We start from the raw sequence: 26,799 nt of genomic DNA, 5'->3' as shown, positions 1-26,799 counted from the left end.
TGAATCCCAAAAGGTTTACCTATATTTAAAAAAATAGATTCCATGACGAAATTATTAAGTCAGTACTGCTAGAAATATAATATTCAAAAGCTAATAAATACAGATGCACTAAAGTACTTGGCTTCAGTACCACTAAACCATGACAGACCACATATACACAAAACAAATAATGAGATCACATACTAAAATAGTTTGATTAACAACATTAAAATAACATCTATATTTAGCCTATTAAAAATGGGCCTATTAAAATATAAATGAAATGTTTCATCAGGAATAATTTGGAAGAAACCAATAATAAAAATTCAATAAATTCTAAAAATTGAACATATCAATCACATTCTCTCACTAATACAAAAAACTATAAATAATTAACAGAAGACTTTTAAATATCAGCAAGGAATTATCTATAATAAGTAAATATTCCATTCCTAAAAAAAATTTGTGTAATAAATGACAATTTCAAACTCAGGAAGAACAAAACCACAGAATAAATTGACCAATGTTGTAATATAGTAATTGAAAATGCCTTAATTATTTAACTAGTAAGAATGAACATAATACAAAAAGCATTAATCCAAAAACTGAAAACTGGAAGACAAAAATGGGAATACAGGTAGTAAATTAAAAATATGATAACATTATTGAAAATTTTATACCCTTTGATTTAACAATCTAAACAAAATTAATAGAATACAGTTACATTTTACCCTGTAAATGGAGGTCATACATGAAATGTGAACTTCAGTTTTAGTCATTAAGCTTTAAAATAATATTGGTAAGTAGCAGCATGCAGAGAGGACTGCACACAAATTGCTGAATGTGTCTGAAATCCAGGTCACATGAGTGATGGGAAAGGATCAGATTATCATTATAGCTGTCTCAAACACCTGTTAACCAAGATTAACCCTACTGTGTGACGCAAGAGACAGAAAGTACAAAAATCACAAAGAGACAAACGTCAGGTTAATTGTGGGGAAATGACCATGAGAGCTGAAAACAACAGGGATGTACATTCTGTGATACCCATTCAGGGCAGGCTGGTTTCCCTGGAGATGCTGATGATAGGGATTTCTGGACAGGTGAGAGGTAGGATGAGGTAAATACCCAAGGCGTTCACCGTCTTATACATTCAGACGGCAAATTTGAAACTAGGAGCTCTTCTTCGTAATGAATTTAGTGTAAAAGAACACAGAGACATCTTTTCAGCCTGAGGCAGGATTGCCTGGTTATTATTTCTTGTTCATTTATATGGCATATCTTTTAATCGCATAAGTAGTGGTTCAAAGGAGTGATCAAAAAAGGCATTGAGAAAATTTATATGGCATATCTTTTAATCACATAAGTAGTGGTTCAAAGGAGTGATCAAAAAAGGCATTGAGAAACACCATTTCTTCAGAGTCGAGGAAATAAAAGGTCCTTGGAGAAATGTATAAAGGCTTGTTTAATATGTTAATAGAGGCTTATATTCTGTGCAGCTTTACATATTATATATGCTTTAAAAAAATATTATCCATTAGATGAAAAAAAAAGGCTTAGTGAGGTTAAAAAAAAAAGAAAATCATATTATCCCTATTTTCTATATTTTTTAGATTCAGAGAACAACTATAGCTTTATGAAAGTCATGACCTAACCAGTGTCAACCTAAAATCTTCTAATTACTAGTACAGTAACATTTTACCACATCATGTCACACTCCTAGATCCAAAGTGCCTTCTGGCCCAAGCACCTCATTATAAACTAGACACAATCCTTAACAAAAAGACCATAAAGATTTTTGGCAAACAAGCCAAACATAGGGCAAGAGATAATGGCTGTTAAGACAGTTTTGAGAACCATAAATCTGGGAAAAGAAGAGTAGGAAAGTTATGTTTTAGTGACAGACACTTTGCTATCTCCCTTAATCTTTGCAATAACCTTGAGATAAACATGTACCAAGACTGCTTTACATAAAAGAACATTAAGGCCCCACAATATCAAACAACTCATCCAAGGCTATACAGTTATACAGATAAATAGATTAGAAACTTTTATGACTTAAACAGTTAGTGATACATTTGCCCTAAATGTGTGTGTACTGTTTGAAAAGTGTTTTAATTATAAAGTCTTAGTAGAAAACCCCTTCTTCACAATCATTTTCCGAATGGCCAGCTGTACATCTTTGTTCCTGAGGCTGTATACCACAGGGTTTAACAGTGGGGTGATGATGGTATAGGTCACTGTCACCAGCCTGTCTTTGCCTGATGTATTAATATGTTTGGCTGAGGGTCTCAGGTAGACAAAAGAAGCACAGCCATAGTGGATGATGACCACAATGAGATGAGAGACACAGGTGGAGAATGCTTTTCGCTTGCCTTCAACCGATGGTATCTTCAAGATAGTGGAGACAATAAATCCATAAGAGATGCAGATGAAGATCAAGGGCACAATAAGCACTAAGACTCCACAGATAAAGATGACGAGTTCGTTAATGTAACTTCCAGCATAGGCAAGATGAATGACTGGTGAAATATCACAAAAGTAATGGTTGACCTTGTTGGAGCCACAGAAAGGGAGGCTAAAGACCAAAGTTGTTCCCAACAGAGATATTAGGAAACCACTAACAATGCAAGTTGATATTAGTTGCCCACATATCCTCCAGCTCATGAGAATGGGGTAGTGCAAAGGCTGACAGATGGCAGCATAGCGATCATAGCCCATCACTCCCAGAAGCAGGCAATTGGTGACAGCAAAACCAAGAAAGAAGTACATCTGTGAAGCACAACTCACAAAGGACAGTGTCCTGAACACAGAGAGCAGATTGATAAGCATCTTGGGCAGGATGACAATTGTGTAGAAGATCTCAGAGGTAGAAAGGATGCATAAAAAGAAGTACATGGGCGTGTGGAGGCTGTGATCCAAGCAGATGACTGAGATGATGGTGATGTTTCCACTCAAGATGATCAAATAGAGGCAGAGAAAAATCATAAAGAGGACAAGCTGCAATTCCCCAAGGCTGGAGAAACCCAGCAGGAGGAACTCAGTAACACAGGAGGAATTAGCCATGGAGAGTTGATCCTACAGAATAAAGTCAATATGATCAAGTCCATAGACCACTGGAGGTGAGAAATCAAGGAAACTTACCCTTCATAAAGTAGCCATTCTGGATATGAAAGAGAAACAACAGGATTTCAAAGTAGCTAAATATTATCCTAAATTAATATGCACCCACAGTGATAACTTTCTGCTAATGATTTTAGCAGTGAACCTGGGGACACGTGTTTACATGTAATGTACAGATGCTTGCTCAAATAAAGTCTATTCCTCAGGCTTTGAAGACTTACATAGTCCCAACTTGCAAACATATATAGTCTCTGTTTAGGTCTTTTTTTTTTTTTTTGATAATTTAATTCTTAAATATTCTTTATCTATAATATTTATTATTACAAGTGATCATAGTTTCATTCATATTACTGACACATGTATTCTATAAACAATAGCACCGATATCTGAAAATCTACTTCCCATTTTCTTTTAATACATTCCTCATCTAGGGCAATATCTATTGAACTGTTTTGTGTTGTTTGTCCTTAGAATAGAGTTTCTTTTCATTGCTAATCACATACCCCATTTTCATGCAGTTTTCATTAAAATTAATTTGGATTAGAACTACAGATGCTGTCTTGGAACTAGTTTCATAATTTTGCTACTTACTCTTATAGGACATTAAGCTTGATTTCCTCTTACAGAAAATGAGTGGCTAGAATAATTAAGTTTTGCTTCAGTATTCATTGGTTGCCCACTTGGTTATATATCTTAACCTTGATATACCTGCCTTGGAAACCCAACAGTCTATTGGTCCCAGTTCTGTCTCTAAATTCCTAAGCAGGGAGGCTTAGATACATTCCCTAAGGCTTCTGATACAGTTCTTATTGCTGGTATTAGATTATATATATTTTTTAAATTAAAACATTCTTATCCTCTCCCACTTCAAACTTAAATCTGTTCCTTTATCTGGATTCTCTATCCCAACAAAACTTTTCAAAATCTCTTAGTCATCCATTGTAAATTTCTAAGGAATAATTAAACACTTGAAAATTCTCATCCTCCAATTTGTTTTGATCTGCAATACTTCTAGGATCCATTTCTTTCCCTCTGCTAGAAATTAGCTCTTACCTGAACTATTACTTAGAGCTTTATGAATGAGCTCCCAGGATTCCACCTGGTCCCACTCTAAGCCAGCTTCCACAATAACAATACAGTTTTCTTTCAATAGGACAAATTCTATCCCATTAATAAGCTCAATAATTTGCAATTATCAATAAAGTTAAAGCAACTGTATTTTGTCTTTCATATTTTCTCAAATGTACCTTTCCACTCATAATTTCCACCACATATTCCTTTACTTATCATTGAGAAAATGCATTTAGGCATTGAGAAAATTTTAAGTCATGTCAGTTTTCATATCATCCCCTACATCTGGAAATAGTCCATGCTTTATATTTATCATTTTCCTTCTTTTCTTTTGAGGAACTTCCTTAAATTCCCATCTAAACTAACACATGCTCACTGATCCTTCCTCCAACTTCCTAATCATGTTTTATAGCTTTCTCTGCATTTCCTTAGCAATCACTAGAATCTTACTTCCTTTGCCACTAGTATTATATATTCACATTTATCTCCAAATATAATAACTTGCCTGAGACAGAAAATGCATCTCAACACTTACCATGGTGTCTAGTATATACCAGTTACTTGAAAAATTGTTGAAACAACAAATGACCAGTGATTTCAGTTTCTTTTCTAAATTATTTCAAAACTCAAAAGGTAGATAGCATTTGATTTCATAGATTTTCTATACTTGTTCCACTGATATTAATTTAGCATACAATATTAACCTTCTGTTTCAAAAATTTTGGATAAAAAATCTAACATAGTTATCTAAATGCAGACACAAAACATACATTAAAAATTGTTGTCTCATTTTCTTTTCTAATTACCAAGTGATTTTCTCCATTATCTGCTTAACCAAACTTCTCCATTTTAATTTTAAAAGCATTTTATTGATAGCATTAAAGTCTTTTAAGGGCTTCCCTTGTGGCTCAGCTCATAAAGACTCCACCTGCAATGCAGGACACCTGGGTTCGATCCCTGGTTTGGGAAGATCCCCTGGAGAAGGGAAAGTCTACCCACTCCAGTATTCTGGCCTGGAGAATTCCATGGACTGTATAGTCCAAAGGGTCACAAAGAGTCGGACATGACTGAGTGACTTTCATTTCAAAGTCTTTTAAGAATAACACTATTTCTATTATTATTTGATCTTCTGCATAGACAAATATTTAGCAAAATTTTGAAATAGGATTAAAATCAAAAGCTTTAGATATTCTTTTGCTATCTTTGAATTGCCTTATCTGCAAACTTGTAAGAAATACACACTGCGCTTTTGACCAGAACAAAGACTCTTCTATTATTCTTCCTAAGATACCATCTTTATATTTTCAATTTCCTGATTTCTTTGCTTTCAGTATTTTCTCTTTCATAGGATCATCCTCAGAAAGAACAGTGACTAGTTATCCAAAGCAAGATGGAGTTTCTGAGAAGAAAGACACACCACATTACTCAATGGCTATTCCATGACACTGCCCTGCCAACCTCTTCAATAGTCATCTACTTTTTCAAACTCATCCTGTGGACCTATGTGGGAATTGAAGTTTGAGAATACTTTATTATGGAAAAATTTGGATATACTTAACCTGCTCTAAGATTCTGCATAAAATAGTTGGCCAATAGAAGATAGTGTTGTAATCTTGGAAAGAAAGATATTATAGCAGCCCCCCCCCAAAAAAAGAAAGCTTTTAGAAAGATGAAAAGAAGGGAAAAGAAAAGGAAAATAGGGTAATTAAGCTGTCTTCACAAGTGTAAAAAGTAAATTGATCTCTTATTATCTTGCTCAATCACTCTTTGACACCTGTAAGATAAGATAAAGTTAATACCCTTACTTTGGTTAAAAAGATAAATAATTATCCTCCATATCTACATTTATAACCTTATCCTTTAAATATACAACACACTGGAATTACACTGACATACTTACAGTTTTCCATATATGCCATTATATTTCAAGATGTCATGCTGAGAGAGAGAAAGAGATCTCAGACTCCAATTTCCTTTTGCCTTCATCTGTGACCCACTCATTCTTTACACTTTTTAAAAGTCAGTAGTTATTGAACTTTCTCTAATCTGTCTAAGGAGGGTTTATTGTTTCTTATATATTTAAAGATTGTTTCATGTGGCCTCACAAAATACTCAGAATGTTATATACGAATTATTTTTTCCTGATTTTTTTCTCTGATAGATTTGACAGACTCAACTTCTCCCTATATATCCTCAAAACAGAGCCCAACGAAAAAGGACCTACTGTATAACACAGAGAACTATGTTTGCCGCTAAGTTGCTTCAGTCATGTCTGACTCTGTGGGACCCCATGGACGGCAGCCCACCAGGCTCCCCCATCCCTGGGATTCTCCAGGCAAGAACACTGGAGTGGGTTGCCATTTCCTTCTCCAATGCATGAAAGTGAAGTCTCTCAGTCATGTCCGACTCTTAGCAACCCCAAGGACTGCAGTGCACCAGGCTCCTCCACCCATAGGATTTTCCAGGCAGGAGTACTGGAGTGGGTGCCATTGCCTTCTCCCAGAACTATGTTTACTACCCTGTAATAACCTAAATGGGAAAAGAATTTGAAAAAAAAGGAGATATAGGTATGTGTATAACTGAATCACTTTGCTGTACACCTGAAGCTAACACAACATTATTTTTTTTTTCAGTCCTTAATTTATTTATTTATTTTTTTTTAATTTTATTTTATTTTTAAACTTTACATAATTGTATTAGTTTTGCCAAATATCAAAATGAATCCGCCACAGGTATACAACATTATTAATCAATGATAATACAATATAAAATTAAAAGTGAAAACAAAACAAAAAAATCTGAGTTCAATGTTCAAATGAATTAAATATATGGAATATAAAGGCTTGATGAGCACAAAAAAAAAAAAAAAAAAAAGAGAGAAAGAAACAGTCCATAAATGAATTAGTAGTGATTTCAATTAGTACTCTTGACATCACCTTGATCCCCTTTACAAAGCCATTGCCTCCTAAGTAAAAAAATACTTTCTGTGTTTTTCATATAGTTCATAGTCTGCTTAAATTTTTGTTTTCTTTCTTTCTAATAATGTATCCCTATATTTTCCTCCATTCAGCTTCCCTTTCTATCATTTGATCACCTTTCTATTTTCCACTATTAATAACTGGGGAAAAATATCACTCCAAAAATATAAGACTCCAAAGAAACACCAACAATTTTTGCATTTGTTGTACATGTAAATGACTAGATTGTCACTGCTCTTCTCAATAAAAATTCCTAAAAAATAATTAAAAAAATTCACATTCCTTTGAATCAGAGTTTATTACCCAGTGACATGCAGGTGTCTTCATTCTCAGACATATCCTCAAAATATCTATGATTTCTGGGTATTATTTGCCAAAATTACCTTCCCTGTTGTAATGCCCCAAAGTTTTTCTTCCACTTCCTACAAACTGTTTGAACCAATATAAAGTATACATTGTTTCACAGAAAAAAATGTCACGTTACCTTATTCCTGGGAAGTTTAGCTATTTTCTCAATATGTATCACCAGTTGTCTTTCCTTTTTACATTAACCATGACTTCAGAAGTTTGGTTGTTATTGAGATTGCCATCCTTCTAGGGATCTAATTACCACACTGTGCCCAGTTCTTGTCATAATTTCCCCAATTAGTAAGTAGAACTATGGTAATACACTAGGAAAATTAGTCATAGAAAAGACCTTTTCTAATATACCATGGAGGTTAGTTGGTTTCCTCCTAGAAATTCTCTGGGGACTGAGAGAAGTGGAGGTTTTCTTGGTCATATTTGTCAAAACAGACATAATGGAACTACCTTCTTTAAGTTTCCCTACCTCATGACTAATTTTTTCTCAGTTTGGAGAAAAAGATCCTTTTCACATTCTCATTTCTGAAATCTAGAAGAGAGGAAGAAAGGTACAAAGAATACAGGACAAAATATTAGAGTGGCAGAGGCAATATACGTCTTTTGGACACATGGGAAACTTTTTTTCCTGGGATATAATGTGAGCATGATAAATATTTAATGAAAAGAAAATAGAGCAACCTAGATGTCCATCAGCAGATGAATGGATAAGGAAGTTGTGGTACATATACACAATGGAATATTATTCATCTATAAAAAAGAATGCATTTGAGTCAGTTCTAATGAGGTAGATTAAACTGGAGCTTATTATACAGAGTGAAGTAAATCATAAAGAGAAACACCAATACAGTATATAAATGCATATATATGGAATTTAGAAAGGCGGTAACGATGACCCTATATGCAAGACAGCAAAAAAGACACAGATATAAAGAACAGACTTTTGGACTATGTGAGAGAAGGTGGGGGTGGGGCAATTTAAGAGAATAACATTGAAGCATGCATATTACCACATGTAAAATAGATGACCAGTGCAAGTTTGATGCATGAAACAGGGCACTCTGGAACAACCCAGAGGGATGGGGTGGAGAGGGAGGTGGAAAGGGGTTCAGGATGGGAGGACACATGTATACTCATGGCTGATTCATGTCAATGTATGGCAAAAACCACCACAATATTGTAAAGCAATTAGCCTCCAATTTAAATAAATTAATTAAAAAGAAATGTGTGGATTGTGGAGTAAATGTGATAGTGCATGTTTTAAATTTTAGCTGAGACTTATCCTTTAGAAGAACTTCCCCTTAACTTCTGATTGCATATTTATTCTGTCAATGAACCCAGACTCATGGACTACAAATGAGGCAAGCACTAGACATCCGTGGAAGTCTCTTTGAGAGGTTCATGTAATCTACTCTGGTATAAGTTATATCAGAGAAGTTACAGGGATGGAACAGCAGGAAATTTGAAGGTATTCAGTAAGAACTTAATGAATAGAACTTGATGGCTTCACTCTCCTTCAGTTGTGTCAGAGATTGTGACCATGGCTAGATCTTTAGGAAATGCTTTGTTGAGATTGATTAATAGGCTTTATCTTTCTCTAGACATACAAAAGATTAAAAATAGCCACATTTTTTTTTTCACTAGTTCTCACCTGGAGAGATGCTGTCTCTTTCTCCAGAAACTGCATAGGCTGAATGACTACTTTGATAAGCATATTGCAGCAAAAGTGAAGTTACAATGGTTTATAAACTCTGAGCTCTAGACTCTGGAGCTTCCTACTTCCTACAAAACAACTTCCTACTGTCATGAAACATCTATTTTTGTACCCTGCTGCTGCTAAGTCGCGTCAATCGTGTCCGACTCTGTGCGACCCCGTAGACGGCAGCCCACCAGGCTCCCCCGTCCCTGGGATTCTCCAGGCAAGAATTTGTGCCCTAGCCACGATGTTCTGAGGAAACCCAAGCAGCACTTAGAGAATCCACATGGTAACAAACCAAGGCTCTCAGTCAACAACCTCAGATAAGCACACAGTCAACAGTCAGCATAAACTAACCAGCCACATACATGAACAATTGTGTGAATGGATCTTTCAACCCTAGTTAAACCACCCAAAGTGACCTCACAAAGAGTAGATACCAGCTTTCCCCATGGAACCCTGCCAAAACTGTAGATTTATGTGCAAAATAAGTAAGTGTTGCTGTTTTAACAGCAAAAGTTCTCAGTAATTTACTATGCAGGAGAAAAAAAAAAAAAAAGATCAGAATTTAGTGTCTAAAGGCAGGGTGCTAACGTAATAAAAACTTTTAAAATGTGGCATTGAGTTTGAAACAGGAAATTCTGTAAAGGCTTAAGAAATCTGTCACTGAAAGGTGGAAGAAGCTTGAGGCAACTCTTGGTAAGTATTTTAAGGACAGAGAGGAAATTGCTCTCATACTCTGGTTAAAAAGGGGATATGTATATGCTTTGTTGAAAAGTTGGATAGCCCATAGCTCAGCAAATGTAAAAAACACTTTGTGAGTTCATGGAACTTCCTTTGGTAAATTGGTAGGAAGATTATAGAAAGTGAAAATGTATGATAAAACATAAGAAGGAAGAAATGAAAAAAGAAGGCTCCATTAAGTTTCTGAGAAGAATTTAAAGAAACTCTAGAGAACCTAGAACTCACTGGGATTGGGGGGGAAAAAATTGTTTCTCATCCCATCCCCAAAGTCTTCCAGCAAAGTTTCTCACAGTAATAAATGGCTTCAGAAAAAAAGATCAAATTCAAGGTGCTTCAGGAGACTATCATCTCAGGGTAAAGATCTGAAGAATATCTCTGTAAGACTCTTTGTTATAATTTAGAAACGTTAAAGTCTATGCCAATTAAAGTTTCCACATATCTGAAGGGCATAAATCCTCTAAATTAATGGATTTTTTTAAAAAACAATCTTAATAGAAATATCATCCTCATAGGTAGCCCACAATGAAGAAATAAATGTGTTTGACTTTAATGAAATTAATTTTATGAACAGAAACAAAAAATATCTTTTTTTAAAAAGGAATTGTATTACTTTTTGCTAAGGTTGAAGGAGAGAGACAATAAAAATGGAAATAGATATTAGGATCCCCAGCCTTTTATACAGAGTAATAAGACCGAGAAAACTACCCACCTGAAAATATTGGTTGTTTTATGAATAAGGAAGAATGATCAGAGGATGGGAAAAAGACTCCTCAGGTTAGAACAGAGAGATGTGGAGAATCATTCCCAGGACATAGACTAATCCTAATCAAGGTCAACACATGCGCAGTTGGATTTCAGGATTTTTACAGACCAGTGACCACAGGGTGCTTCTTTCCCTCCTTTTTCAAAAGGGAGCGTCTGTTGCAATTATCCTATGCTTATCTTACCATTGTATTTTAGGTGTGTCAGGAGCAGATAACCTGCATCTTTAATTCCCTTAGAACTTTAAATCAGAAAAAAAACTTCACTTACAGCAGCTCGTGTGTGTATGGATTTGATTTAGATCACAAGACCCTGGACCTTGAGAGAACTAACTAGATGCTGTAACTGGTTAAGAGTTTGGCCTTGGGAAGAAGGTAAGCATATTTTGCAATGGTAAGGATGTAAACATGGTATGATAAAAGGGAAGACTGTAAAATTAAAGATAGCCACAAGTATTTTGAGCCTTTCCCCAATGAGAAGTGTTGTCTATGTCTCTTCCCCTTGAATATCACGATTATGACTGCTTATGACTTCCTAGGTGGTGTTAGTGGTAAAGAACCCGCTTGCAAATGCAGGAGAAGTAAGAAACACAGGTTCAATCCCTGGGTCAGGGAGATCCCCTGAAGGAGGGTATGGAAATTCACTCCAGTATTCTTGCTTGGAGAATCCCATGGACAGAGGAACCTGGCAGGTTATGGTCTATAGGATCGAGAAGAGTCAGACATGACTGAAGTGACTTACCACAGCACACATGGTCCCTATAATGACAGCTTGACCAATGAAATATGCCATAATGGTGCTATGCCTTAAAAGACTACCAGTTCCCACTTCCTGAATTTTAGAATATTTACTCTTTGAATCCAGTTACCAGGCTGTGAGAAATTCTGAGGAACTCCATGAAGAGGGCCACATGGAGAAAAATGAGGCTCCCAATCTATAGTCTTAGATCACCACCTGATCATCTATTAGCACCATCTTGTCAGCCATGAATGAGCCCCATCTTAGAAGTGGGTCCTTCCATGTTGTCAAGCTGCTTAATTGATTGTATGAACAGAAACAAGGCATCCTCAAACTCTCCCCAAATTAGAGATTTATGAGCAAAATGAATGATTATTGTTGTTTTAAATCACTACTTTTGGGAGAGGGGATACATATTATTAGTACACTTTCATGTGAAGTTTTAAGTGTTCCATTTAGCTAGATAGAGCACACAATTATTCAAACATAATTGAGAGACATTTATGAGTAATCTACATGCTGCATACTATCTCAAGGAAATAGACAATAATGAGAAAACTTAATACATGGGTATGACAAAGCACTTCCTCCCATATTCTGAGAATCTGGTAGAGGAGATAAGATATAAACATAACTACCTAAACAATTCATAACACAGTAAGAGTCCTAAGAGAGGCCTAAATTACTATGGCATTTTGAAGAAAGGAAATAAATATGAAAAAGGTAAAAACAAAGTGGTACTTTGATAAGGATAGGATTATATACGAGTAAAAGGAGATAATAGCCCTTTTGACTGAGAAATTCTTTAGTTTCTAGGTTAGCACAGACCCCATCTCCATGAAGATTCCACCTTAGAAGCACTAAATGGATGAGTCTGATGTCCACAGGTTTACCTTTTATTGTAGTTTTATGTAATTAAAAAGTACAATATGAATGTAATTAATCCATAACTAGTGTGTAAGAGTGACCAAGGTGGCCCTTCTTCCACCATTGCAAAGTATTTTTATGAAAGAAAAATTATGCCCCTAATTATATGATCATATTATAAGGGGTTAATAGACAGTATATATAAACAGCCCATACAACTCAACATCAAAAAACAAACAACTAAGATTAAAATATGGGCAGAAGAATTTAATAGACTTTTTTTTCCAAGGAAGACATGAAGATAGACAAGAGGTGGGTGAAAAAAATGCTCAGTGCCACTAATCACAAGGGAAATGTAAATGAAAAACACAATGAAATATTACCTCACACCTGTCAGAAAGTCTATTATCAAAACAACTAACAAATTCTGGTGAGGATGCAGAGAAAAGGGAGCCCTCATACACTGTTAGTGGGAATGTAAACTGTTATAACCACTGTGGAAAACAGTATAGAGGTTTTTCAAAAAGCTAAAAACAGAACTACCATATGACCCAGCAATTCCACTCTTAGGTGTACACCCTGAAGATACAAAAACACTAACTCAGTAAGACACAGGGACCCCAATGCTCACAGCAGAACTATTTACAATAGCCAAAATATAAAAGCAACTTAAATGTTAACTGATGAATGAACATTGCATGAATGCAATGGAATATTACTCAGCCATAAAAAATATCATTTGCAGCAACATGGACCTAATTGTTAAATAAAATAAGGACAGAGAAAAACAAATACTTGATTTCACTTACATGAGGAAAATAAAAAGTAAAACAAACAAACGAAACAAAAAGAAACAGAATCACATATACTGAACACACTGATGGTCTCCAAAGAACAGGCAGGAGAATAGACAGACAAAACAGATAAAGGGTGTTCAGTTCTGTTCAGTTACTCAGTCATATCCAACTCTTTGTGACCCCATGGACTGCAGCACACCAGGCTTCCCTGTTCATCACCAACTCCTAGAGCTTGCTCAGACTCATGTATATCAATAAAATAAATGTCACAGGAATGTCATGTACCCACATAAAAATATAGTCAATAATACTGTAGCATGTTTGTGCAGTGATAGATGATAACTGGACTTATTTTGGTGATTAGTCCCTAAAGTATATTGCATCACTGTACACCTGAAATAAATACAATTTTGTATGTTAATTATAACAACAACAACAAACAGGAATTGAGAAACTATTGCCAGACAAAGTAATATACAGGAAGATTTCCCCAAATGTAATGGCCAGCATTACATTTGAGAGGTATACAAATGAGCCTGTTTTATTTCAATTTTTATATTTATTTTAACTGCATTAGAAAATTTGAGTATATCAAACCTTGTAATTAAATATTAATGCAAGGATTTAGTTAAAATTGGTGTGTACATTTAAAAGAAAGTCAATTTGAACAAGAATGCTGGATGAGTAAAAATATTAAATTAAATTAAAATGCTTATAAAATATAAGATGACAAGATATATAATTTATTATTTACAGATATGAAGAATGGGGTACAGATAGGGTACATACAGTTTTCAGGGCAAGACACAAATTATATTTTCAAACTTTCAGTTCTAAATTGTTTGAAATAGAAATTTGTGAGTCTCTTCCTTTACAGGACTCTCAATGCGTAGTTTATTGAGTGATATTTTTTAATATTCAGATTGAATTTATGCAGATTCCTTCATGATACCTCACTCCGTCCCTTTATGAACAAAAGCATCATTTGATTAAATGACTGATTTGGACAGATTTGGTTAAGAACATAAGTTTCTAACAGAATTAAGCTAAATTATTGCCATGGAAATAAAATTACAAATTAGGAGTATTTCTGTGTTTGACTTCTATCCTTCTCCTGAAGGAAAAGTTTTCTTCAGCTCAGAATAGTGTCAATGAAAAAACAGGAGAAAGCCAAAGTCCAAAACACAGATGAAGAGTCCTAGACTGACATTCTGGCCATTGAGATGAGGCCTTCAAGAGAGCATTGGCCCCTACTATTGGCCCTAGATTCATTTTGTAAAGTGTTATCTGGAGGGTCTGGAAGCCTCTTGTAATCCTGCCTCTCTCCCACATTTAAAGAACTATGTTTCAAGGGAGATCAAGAACAAGTGGGTCAAAGCCTTATAAGACGGGAGGAGAACCAGACTAAGAATAACTAAAGACCTGTGTTAATTTTAGCTGTTCTGCTTACTACTGTTTTGAAGTTCTTGAAGTGATTCAATTGAGACAGGATGAGACTGTGGAAATGAAGAAGGAATATGACTGAAAAACTTATAATCCACAAAACTGATAGGATTTAGTAGCTGAGCCAATGTGTGGTGTAGAAAGAAAAAACCAAAAAAGAGTCATGAAGTCACTTTCAGGTGCTTGGCTGCCTGAGTGGATGAGATGAGCTGACATTCACCAAGACAGGACATGAAGGTGGCTGAGCAATCTTGGCAGCAAAAGATGGAAGGATGGACAAGGAAATTAAATATATAAACAACTCTTTGGTTCCAGGCATTATACGAAGAACAGTGTTGACAAGGTTGTGTTTAATGTAAAATCTGTGCCTTCAGGAAATTCAAATTCATTGTACAGAGAGATAAACAAAATGTGTTATGTTGACCTCTTTGTCTGCCTCCAACTCTCCTAGCTCTTTCTGGCTAGGAGAGTTTTTGTATATGTTGTCCCTTAAATCTGAAACTATTTACCCAAATAATCCATTTTACCTGGTGACTCCTATTTATCCTTCAAATTATAAGTTACCCATCAATTTCTCAGAGAAGTCATCTCCACACCATTCAATCTGAATTACATTTATTTTATTATCTACCCTGCCCCCCAAAATGTAGTTTTTATTTTAAAATGACAGTTCAACGTGTGGTAAATTATTTTCCCCTGAATTTACCTCTTTAATAAGACTGTTTCAAACCAGAATATAGTTCTAGAGGGCAAAGACCACACATATTTATTTATTGTTGATTTCAAGAAGCTAAAATAGTATCTGGTAATATTAAGCAATGAACAAACATTTGTTGAAATAATAAAAGGTATAATAACAATAGATCTTGATGATTGTAAGAACACAAGGCAGAGTCTGCTATCAAGGGAAGATTGAAATAAGGAAGCAACGAAGGCTTTAGAGAGAAAGTGAGAGAGCCACTCAGACTATCTTGAAATATGCAATTTACATAGAGTAGAGGAGCTATTCCACAGAAAAGGAGCCCGTGAGGAAACATAGCAGAATACAGAATGGCACTTGGAGGATAATCAAATAGGGCGCAACTAGACACGTATGAGAAATGGATAGTAATCATGTTAGAAACAAAAATGTCAGAGAGATAGGCAAAGACTAGGTGATAAATTCTTGCTAACAAAGGATTCTTGGCTTTGTCTTGTAGGGAAAGGGAAGTCATTGAGGGTATTTTCATGGATTTTCTGGTCATTAGGGCCTTCTTGCTCTTTATACTGTTAACACGGACTCAACCCTTTTTTCTTAGATTATCTGAGATTTTTCAGCAATTATGCAATCTTAGTAGGTTCTTGGAAGAGAAACAATAGATATGATGTATGTGCAGGGAATGAATGTGGCAGAAAGACAGGAGAGTACAGGAAGGATATGCATACACATAGGAAGGAGACTTCATAGTGAGGTTCCAAACACAAACAAAGGAAGACCAAAACAATCTCATGGAAAAGCAAAGACATTTCAATACGTAGGTTGAGGTGGATGGATCAGGAACTGAAAAGGATTACTAGGGTTTTCTCAAACATGAAGAGTACCAAAATTGCCTTAGTTTTTCATGAAAGGCAGAACTGAGAGTAGGGGGGGTGAGAGAGTAGTAAGATTATCTTCTACTGTTCCAAGGAACTGGACAGTGTTGTTCTAAAAAAAATAAAATAAAACAGCCAATTCATTATTTTATCAGCAAAATGGGTTTATTTGGGAATAATGGAGAATTGCCATTTGAGACAAGCTTGCTTTAGCAAAAGCCATAGGCAAGTCTAACAATTAAAACAAAAAAGTTAAAGGTTACTTTATAGAGAAAAGTGAGGAAATTGAGATGAGTTGTTTTCAATGAAAGTCAGTTGAAGCAAAGTGAGAGTTTTGGACAGTGCAGCATTTCCCTTTGCCTGGATTGTTTCTGGGAGAGGAATATTCTTCCTGTTGAGGTCTGTTTCTGATGTCTTCATGGTGAGTGTTGTAATGAAGTCAAATTGCAATGTGCAAGGTCTCTCTCTGGCCTTCTGACTCCTTTTTAAATGAGGTATCCTTTATTTTGTTTCACAACACCTTGGGTGTACATTTGCTCTTATCAGTTTATATAATTGTTTTTGAATAGTCAATCTATTTCACAGCTGTGAAATATAATGAAATTTGTTCCAGAAATGAGTAACTGTTTCCCACATCAGCACAACATTCTTAGAGTATCACTGATGGCAGAAAGTCAAAATATTTTAACATCTTTGATCCTTATTCTCTGAATATGAAAACATTCTCATGTTACAGTGTGCTCTACACTTGCGAAAAATGTGAAAGTACACATATTACCAGACACATAAAGGATCTACAGTTAACTGAATAGCTAAAATTTGGCTCCTTAATTAATAGAATATGAAGTATGGGTCATTGCTCTTTGAAGGGCTGATTTGAATTCCTTATTTCTCAGGCTGTAAATCATTGGATTGAACAACGGTGTGAGGATGGTATAAGATACAGATATTAGGGTATCTTGACTTGAAGAGTAATTGGATTTGGGCCTTAAGTAGATGAAAGAGGCACAACCATAATGAACAGTTACCACAATGAGATGGGAGGCACAGGTAGAGAAAGCCTTGTATCTTCCAACAGAGGATGGGATTTTTAGAATGGCAGAGATGATGAGGACATAGGAGACCAGAATAAGTAACAGTGGAATAACCAAGACAAACACACCAAGCACAAATATGACCAACTGATTGAGATACGATTGGTGAGATGCCAGCTTGAGGACTGGAGAGACATCACAGAAGAAGTGATGGAGCTGGTTGGAGGAGTGGAATGGCAGGTGAAATATCATGGAGGTGGTGGCCAGTGAGATTATGAAGCCACAGGCACAGGCAGCAGCCACTAGTCCCACGCACACCCCGAAACCCATGAGCACTGTGTAGCGCAAAGGGTTACAGATGGCTACATAGCGATCATAACCCATGGCTGCCAGCAGGAAGGAGTGAGAGCAAATGAGGAAGAGGAAGAAAAACATCTGGATGGCACAGCCTAGAAAAGAAATGGTCTTCTTCTGGGCCAACAGGTCAACCAGCATCTTGGGTACAATGACGAAGGTGTAGCAAGTCTCAGAACAGGAGAGGACACCAAGGAAGAAGTACATGGGGGTGTGGAGGGCTCTGTCCAGCACAATGGTAGAAACGATGATGACATTGGTGCCCAGCATGAACAAGTACACAAGCAGGAAGACAACAAAGAGCAGCCGCTGCAGCCCAGCCAGAGATGAGAAGCCGAGGAAGACGAACTCTGTCACTAAGGTCTCATTGGCCCACTCCATGGTCACTGCTATACAGGAGAGCCAGAGCCAGAGCCACAGGCCAGGATCCAGGGATGGAGAAAGGCATGGGGAACTCAGCACAAAGTCTGCAGGTGGCAGGCATCTCCAGATGTTTGATGGAACTCATACATTCCCTCCAAAATAGTCTGCCAAAATAAGAATTAAGGTTAAATATGGAACAGAATAACTGACAACCAATGAGTAGACTTTTCCCAAGGCTATGAACACATTATCTCTCCAGGCAAGGATTAAAGATTTGCCTAACAGTTTTCTCTTGTACCTTACTTATGGATTATTGTGGTTTTCTTGCTCACCAGAAGCCCAAGAAAGTCAATTCTTCAAAAGTGAAAAATATGGTTAACTTCAGCTATCTGAACTTGATCACAATGTGGAATAAAAGAATGAGAAATGTTCAGAAACAGTATCTGAACTTCAGTTTATCAACTATAAAATGGGAAGGAAAAAGAAGAATTAGATGATCTCTGAGCAAAAGGGTGAAGGGATCTGTACTTATTGACAACTTATTATATGCTAAAAAATAATGGTAAAAATAGCATATCCATTTTGTCAACTATTAATTATAATTTTATGTCAACATCCAAAACAATAAGAAAATAGAAGAGAAGCCTTTAATGTTGTTTCTAACATTAAGAAGAGATGAATTAGAAACACTTCTGGAAATTCCGAAACTAGAGCAGTGGGCAAGGATGGAACCGAAAATAACGTTAAACAAATATTCGTGTTTTTTTTTTTTTTTGCCCCCCAGAAAAAGAATAGTCATCAGGGTGGTAAAAAAAAAAAAAAAAAAAAAGAAATCAAGACATTGACTTTGTGGCATTTTGTACCACACTTAATTTTTCCATTCTATTAATAGGTGCCTCAGAGAAAGAGAAATAGAGTTTTGCAAAAATGGCCATGAAGTTGTCACAGAGAATGAGAAACAAAGGTATAATTGGGCAGTTTTCTGGGTTCCAACTCCTGACATAAATCATAGGCTTTATTTATTTTGTATCTTGGTATGTTAATAATGTTCCTTTTGAATAATCTGACTACTAAGTGTAGTTTGCAAACTGCTAGAAAAGATTATTTCTAAAGTTTTTCTCAGTTCGGTTCAGTTCGGTCACTCAGTTGTGTCCGACTTTGCGACCCCATGAATCGCAGCCCGCCAGGCCTTCCTGTCCATCATCAACTACCGGAGTTCACTCAGACTCACGTCCATCGAGTCAGTGATGCCATCCAGCCATCTCATCCTCTGTCGTCCCCTTCTCCTCCTGCCCCCAAACCTTCCCAGCATCAGAGTCTTTTCCAGTGAGTCAACTCTTCACATGAGGTGGCCAAAGTACTAGAGTTTCAGCTTTAGCATCATTCCTTTCAAAGAAATCTCAGGGCTGATCTCCTTCAGAATGGACTGGTTGGATCTCCTTGCAGTCCAAGGGACTCTCAAGAGTCTTCTCCAACACCACAGTTCAAAAGCATCAATTCTTCGGCACTCAGCTTTCTTCACAGTCCAACTCTCACATCCATACATGACCACAGGAAAACCACAGCCTTGACTTGACGGACCTTTGTTGGCAAGGTAATGTCTCCGCTTTTGAATATGCTATCTAGGTTGGTCATAACTTTCCTTCCAAGGAGTAAGCATCTTTTAATTTCATGGCTGCAGTCACCATCTGTAGTGATATTGGAACCCCAAAAAATAAAGTCTGACATTGTTTCCACTGTTTCCCCATCTATTTCCCATGAAGTGATGGGATCAGATGCCATGATCTTAGTTTTCTGAATGTTGAGCTTTAAGCCAACTTTTTCACTCTCCTCTTTCACCTTCATCAAAAGGCTTTTTAGTTCCTCTTCACTTTCTGCCATAAGGGTGGTGTCATCTGCATATCTGAGGTTATTGAGATTTCTCCTGGCAATCTTGATTCCAGCTTGTGCTTCTTCCAGCCCAGCATTTCTCATGATGTACTCTGCATAGAAGTTAAATAAGCAGGGTGACAATATACAGCCTTGACGTTCTCCTTTTCCTATTTGGAACCAGTCTGTTGTTCCATGTCCAGTTCTAACTATTGCTTCCTGACCTGCATATAGCTTTCTCAAGAAGCAGGTCAGGTGGTCTGGTATTCCCATCTCTGTCAGAATTTTCCACAGTTTCTTGTGATCCACACAGTCAAAGGCTTCGGCATAATCAATAAAGCAGAAATAGATGTTTTTCTGGAACTCTCTTGCTTTTTCGATGATCCAGCAGATGTTGGCAATTTGGTCTCTGGTTCCTCTGCCTTTTCTAAAACCAGCCTGGACATCTAAAGTTGTTTTAATATCAGATAATTTTTTCATGGGTGTGTTTACCACTAACCAAGCCTAAGAAGTAAGAAAGTATTCTCTGGATGCAAAATCATCTAGCATTTATTGACTGTATCCAGTCTTTGTGTATGTACTTTTATTATACTTCTATACTTATCCATCATTTTTTGCTGAAGAATTATTTGCATCTGTTCTCAAAAGTTTTTTTCAATATTTCTAGTCAATAGTAAATGTTAACTTTCTAAAAACTAAGTAAATGATTAAAATTTTCTGAAACAACTATTACTAGAATTTGGAGAATATAATTTTACTCTCTCTTAATCACTGGAAACTGGTCCTAAAATGCATAGGTATGATTATTGTTTTTCTGAAATTAGTACTAGGATATTCACATACATTAGTTTTAAAGCTCTTTAACACAAACAGTTGGAATTTTCAGTGACTGCAACTTTAAAAATAAGTATAAAGTTATTTCTATTACATATAAATGCAAAGGGTGTATATACCAAATACCCCTAGTGCCACCTGGGAAAATTATATCCTCAATATGTACACATATGTGTATATATATACACATATATATGTATAATAAGTGTCTGTTTTCTATATAAAGAAAAGCAAACTGATGAAATAGTTTCTCTACATAATACCTCCAACTGGACAAATGGACTTCTGTTCATTTCAAAACATTGATGGAAATATAAATTTATAGTCATTTTTTATCCTTGTCTTATCAATTTCCCAAAATTTTTCTGAATCTTCTTTCAACTAATTCACATGTAAACCCACCACACCCTCACTTCACTGAGTATGAATTGTAGAGTAGACTATAAAAGTTAGAATTACCTGATTCTTAAAGAGTATCTACATTTACCCAATACCATAAAACACAGCTGTTAGGATTATTTGTCCCTGAGACCCATGAAGGTAGCTGATTTCAGTTAGGTAGATTTTTTTCATACTATTATTAATATAATATAACCCCACAGTCTAAATGAGTTGTGTGATTGATGCATTTGTTCTTTTCATGGTGCATGGAGACCCACTGGCACAGTATATATGAGAAGACATCAAAGACCACCACAGTGTGTTATATCAGTACTAGGGATAGAAGGCAATGGCAACCCACTCCAGTACTCTTGCTTGGAAAATCCCATGGATGGAGGAACCTGGTGGGCTGCAGTCTATGGGGTCGCTAAGAGTCAGACACGACTGAGAGACTTCACTTTCACTTTTCACTTTCATGCATTGGAGAAGGAAATGGCAACTCACTCCAGTGTTCTTGCCTGGGAAGCCTGTTGGGCTTCTGTCTATGGGGTCGCACAGAGTCGGACACGACTGAAGCGACTTAGCAGCAGCAGCAGCAGGGATAGAAAAATTTAAAGAGCAGAAGAATAAAAAGATCTTCCAGCCAAATACTTATAGGCTATAAAATTAAGTTAAAAGATCCCTCAGTTTGGAGTGAGAAGATTTATATTTTAGGTCTAGCATTGTGTGACTTTGGGCAAAATTCTTAACTTGGATATCAATCTCCTTATTTTAAAATTAAAAGTGAAAGTGGAAGTCTTCCAGTTGTGTCCAACTCTTTGCGACCCTATGGATTATACAGCCCATGGAATTCTTCAGGCCAGAATATTGGAGTGGGTAGCCTTTCCTTTCTCCAAAGGATCTTCCCAACCCAGGACTCCCACACTGTGGTCGATTCTTTACCAGCTGAGCCAGAAGGGAAGCCCAAGAATACTGAAGTGAGTAACCTATCCCTTCTTCAGTGGATCTTCCCAACCCAGGAATTGAAATGCAGTCTCCTGCATGGCAGGCAGATTCTTTACCAACTTAACTATCTTGGAAGCCCTTGAAAGAGACAGGGAAATAACTGTAATAAACTGCTAAGGTGCATGGAAAGTATTTAAACAGAGACTTCTACAGAATGTCCTACAGAAAGAAATTTGACTTAGGGTAGCAGTTGACTACTGGCCCTTAATAGCATTTTCAACTCATGGACTGCAAGATTCTTTACTTAGATAACCTTGAAAATTCCCTGATAATATTCTAGAGCTTATAGATAGAATTCAGGTTACAATCCTTACAGCTGACACTTTCCCACTCTACTTTCTGACACCTTAGATACTCCCCAGGGATTTATGTAATTTAGATTTAAAAGTGACTCGATACTTGAGGTTACCATGTACATTTAAAAAAGGAGCAAATCACAAATTTTTAAGGTGTAAAATATTTTGAGACTTTCAAATATATATCTTATGGAAGGCATTAATTAACTGAGATAAACCAAGTAGGCAGCCTCAGATAATAAAGAAATTGAATTTTTATATTCTTAAGTACACATGAATATCCTGAATTTGACATTTTAAAATGGAGTTTAAGTAGAGTTTTCAATTATAGCTTAAAACATACAACCATGAGTAGACAGCAGAAAGAATATTGATTAAGTATTTGTTTCACTTAATCCGAGTCAACCAACCTTTAAAAAAAAAAAAAATGGAAAATCTACTAGGAGCATAAATGATCCAGTATAATAGTCATGAAGAAAAACTCAGAGCACTATGCCCAATCATTCTTAGTACCTGGAATTAAAAGCAGCTCCTGTTTCTCCTTCTTAACCCTGCCACTTACCAGAATTGCAGTGAGGTTCAGTGTCCATAACACTACCCTTTGCCAAGGTCTAGACCCCACGAAGCCCTTAGACTAACCAGATCAATATTCTCACTGCTTAGCAAGTACTTATTAATATATCTCCTTTCAACTCAGAAACAGCTGTTCAGTATCTGGAATCCTAGGAAAGTAGACTCTACGTCAAAGACTAGAACCTGAGGAAATAGCAGAAGAGACTGACTCTGCCTTGAGACAGAAGTTCTCTGCATCAAAAGTAGCATCCGCTATCCATCAGGAATCTATTTGTCCAGCCAAAGTCAAAATCTTGAGAACTTGTGGTTCATGCAATTCTTAGAATCACATGGGATGTTGATCATTAGAAGCATATACTCTGATTATTGGTCTCCTGAGGCTTGATCTACTGCCCCGAAGACCTTGCCTTGGGGTTAATTAGAAGCCAACTTTATTTTGGAAAAAATAATGTTGCCAATTTCTCAAAGGAACCCTTAGTTGAGAAACCTGGGGAGCAGAAGCCTTGAGTGTAATGAGTTCACATCTGCATTGAATATTCAGTATATTTGTAAGAGATTATGAAAAAGATTTTGTGGTGTTTGAGAAGACTCTTGAGAGTCCCTTGGACTGTAAGGAGATCCAACCAGTCCATCCTAAAGGAGATCAGCCCTGGGTGTTCTTTGGAAGGATGATGCTAAAGCTGAAACTCCAGTACTTTGGCCACCTCATGCGAAGAGTTGACTCATTGGAAAAGACTCTGATGCTGGGAGGGATAGGGGGCAGGAGGAGAAGGGGACGACAGAGGATGAGATGGCTGGATGGCATCACTGACTCGATGGACATGCGTTTGAGTGAACTCCGGGAGTTGGTGATGGACAGGGAGGCCTGGTGTGCTGCGATTCATGGGGTCACAAAGAGTCAGACATGAATGAGTGACTGAACTGAACTGATGAAAAATAAATCACTGCAACTTAGTCTGTAATGCAGCAAACCATGGACATATTTTCATTGAATTTTAAATCAGTATACTGGTGTATTTATCCAGGGACTTTGACCTTTAGTGTGTACACGAATCAAAGGAGGCCTTAGTTACAAATTCCTCTTATCAGGTTCTTGTCCATAGAAATTCTAATCAAGTGCACTGGGGTGTTTTTCAAAAGCTTGAGTTTTAGAAAATACCTTAAATCTAGTTAAGAATATCATTAAATTGTTATCTTATTTTATCTATTGTTTATACTAGAATAAATAAAGCTGTCAGTTTTATCAGTTCAGTTCAGTGGCTTAGTCCTGTCTGACTCTTTGTGACCCCATGAATTGCAGCACACCAGGCCTCCTTGCCCATCACCAACTCCCGGAGTTTACTCAGACTCACGTCCATCGAGTCAGTGATGCCATCCAGCCATCTCATCCTCTATTGTCCCCTTCTCCTCCTGCCCACAATCCCTCCCATAATCAGAGTCTTTTCCAATGAGTCAACCCTTCCAATGAGGTGGCCAAAGTACTGGAGTTTCAGCTTTAGCATCATTCCTTCCAAAGAACACCCAGAGCTGATCTCCTTTAGGACTGACTGGTTGGATCTCCTTCCAGTCCAAAGGACTCTCAAGAGTCTTCTCCAACATCACAGTTCAAAAGCATCAATTCTTCGGCACTCAGCTTTCTTCACAGTCCAACTCTCACATCCATACATGACCACTGGAAACACCATAGCCTTGACTAGACAGACTTTGTTGGAAAGTAATGTCTCTGCTTTTGAATATGCTATCTAGGTTGGTCATAACTTTCCTTCCAAGGAGTAAGCATCTTTTAATTTCATGTCTGCAGTCACAATCTGCAATGATTTTGGAGCCCCCAAAAATAAAGTCTGACATTGTTTCCACTGTTTCCCCATCTATTTCCCATGAAGTGATGGGACCAGATACCATGATCTTCATTTTTTGAATGTTGACTTTTAAGCCAACTTTTTCACTCTCCTCTTTCACCTTCATCAAGAGGCTTTTTAGTTCCTCTTCACTTTCTGCCATAAGGGTGGTGTCATCTGCATATCTGAGGTTAATGATATTTCTCCCAGCAATCTTGATTCCAACTTGTGCTTCTTCCAACCCAGCGTTTCTCATGATGTATTCTGCATAGAAGTTAAATAAGCAGGGTGACAATATACAGCCTTGACGTTCTCCTTTTCCTATTTGGAACCAGTCTGTTGTTCCATGTCCAGTTCGAACTGTTGCTTCCTGACCTGCATACAGGTTTCTCAAGAGGCAGGTCAAGTGCTCTGGTATTCCCATCTCTTTCAGAATTTTCCACAGTTTATTGTGATCCACACAGTCAAGGGCTTTGACATAGTCAATAAAGCAGAAATAAATGTTTTTCTGGAACTCTCTTGCTTTTTCCATGATCCAGCGGATGTTGGCTATTTGATCTCTGGTTCCTCTGTCTTTTCTAAAACCAGCTTGAACATCAGGAAGTTCATGGTTCACGTATTGCTGAAGCCTGGCTTGGAGAATTTTGAGCATTACTTTACTAGCGTGTGAGATGAGTGCAATTGTGTGGTAGTTTGAGCATTCTTTGGCATTGCCTTTCTTAGGGATTGGAATGAAAACTGACCTTTTCCAGTCCTGTGGCCACTGCTTAGTTTTCCAAATTTACTGGCATATTCAGTGTGGCACTTTCATAGCATCATCTTTCAGGATTTGAAATAGCTCCACTGGAATTCCATCAGCTCCTTTAGCTTTGTTCATATGATGCTTTCTAAGGTCCACTTGACTTCACATTCCAGGATGTCTGGCTCTAGGTGATTGATCATACCATCATGATTATCTTGGTCTTGAAGATCTTTTTTGTACAGTTCTTCTGTGTATTCTTGCTACCTCTTCTTAATATCTTCTGCTTCTGTTAGGTTCATACCATTTCTGTCCTTTATCGAGACCACTTTTGCATGAAATTTTCCCTTGGTATCTCCAATTTTCTTGAAGAGATCTCTAGTCTTCCTCATTCTGTTGTTTTCTTCTATTTCTTTGCATTGATCACTGAAGGCTTGCTTATCTCTTCTTGCTATTCTTTGGAACTCTGCTTTCAGATGCTTATATCTTTCCTTTTCTCCTTTGCTTTTTGCTTCTCTTCTTTTCACAGCTATTTTTAAGGCCTCCCCAGACAGCCATTTTGCCTTTTTGCATTTCTTTTCCATGGGGATGGTCTTCATCCCTGTCTCCTTTACAATGTCACGAACCTCCTTCCATAGGTCATTAGGCACTCTGTCTATCAGACCTAGTCCCTTAAATCTATTTCTCACTTCCGCTGTATAATCATAAGGGATTTGATTTAGGTCATACCTGAATGTTCTAGTGGTTTTTGCTACTTTCTTCAATTTAAGTCTGAATTTGGCAATAAGGAGCTCATGATCTGAGCCACAGTCAGCGCCCGGTCTTGTTTTTGCTGACTGTATAGAGCTTCTCCATCTTTGGCTGCAAGGAATATAATCAATCTGATTTCTGTGTTGACCATCTGATGATGTCCAAGTGTAGAGTCTTCCTTTGTGTTGTTGGAAGAGGGTGTTTGCTATGACCAGTGGGTTCTCTTGGCAAAACTCTATTAGCCTTTGCCCTGCTTAATTCCATATTCCAAGGCCAAATTTGCCTGTTACTCCAGGTGTTTCTTGACTTCCTACTTTTGCATTCCAGTCCCCCATAATGAAAAGGACATCTTTTTTGGGTCTTAGCGCTAAAAGGTCTTGCAGGTCTTCAGAGAACTGTTCAATTTCTGCTTCTTCAGCGTTACTGGATGGGGCATAGACTTGGATTACTGTGATATTGAATGCTTTGCCTTGGAAATGAACAGAGATCATTCTGTCCTTTTTGAGATTGTACCCAAGTACTGCATTTCAGACTCTTTTGTTGACCATGCTGGCCACTCCATTTCTTCTGAGGGATTCCTGTCTGCAGTAGTAGATATAATGGTCATCGGAGTTACATTCACCCATTCCAGTC

The 26,799-nt window shown here is 37.0% G+C and overlaps 2 protein-coding genes across 2 annotated transcripts; both read right to left on the bottom strand.

The window, feature by feature from the left end:
• Positions 1-2,097: 2,097 nt before the first annotated feature.
• On the bottom strand, positions 2,098-3,048 carry LOC102268555 (olfactory receptor 10R2). Its single transcript, XM_005901107.2, has one exon. The coding sequence runs from the start codon at positions 3,043-3,045 to the stop codon at positions 2,098-2,100; it is 948 nt and encodes a 315-aa protein (XP_005901169.2). The 5' UTR covers positions 3,046-3,048.
• Positions 3,049-16,957: 13,909 nt separating this feature from the next.
• LOC102268271 (olfactory receptor 10K1-like) lies at positions 16,958-17,899 on the bottom strand. The gene has a single exon (XM_070362693.1). The coding sequence runs from the start codon at positions 17,897-17,899 to the stop codon at positions 16,958-16,960; it is 942 nt and encodes a 313-aa protein (XP_070218794.1).
• Positions 17,900-26,799: the final 8,900 nt, after the last annotated feature.

Source organism: Bos mutus, chromosome 3 (genome assembly GCF_027580195.1).
Source record: "Bos mutus isolate GX-2022 chromosome 3, NWIPB_WYAK_1.1, whole genome shotgun sequence".
NCBI lineage: Eukaryota > Metazoa > Chordata > Mammalia > Artiodactyla > Bovidae > Bos > Bos mutus.
This window is presented reverse-complemented; position numbering and strand designations above follow the sequence as displayed.

Coding starts and splice junctions, on each gene's coding strand:
- LOC102268555 (XM_005901107.2), bottom strand. CDS start 3,045: ATGGCTAATTCCTCCTGTGTTACTGAGTTCCTCCTGCTGGGTTTCTCC.
- LOC102268271 (XM_070362693.1), bottom strand. CDS start 17,899: ATGGAGTGGGCCAATGAGACCTTAGTGACAGAGTTCGTCTTCCTCGGC.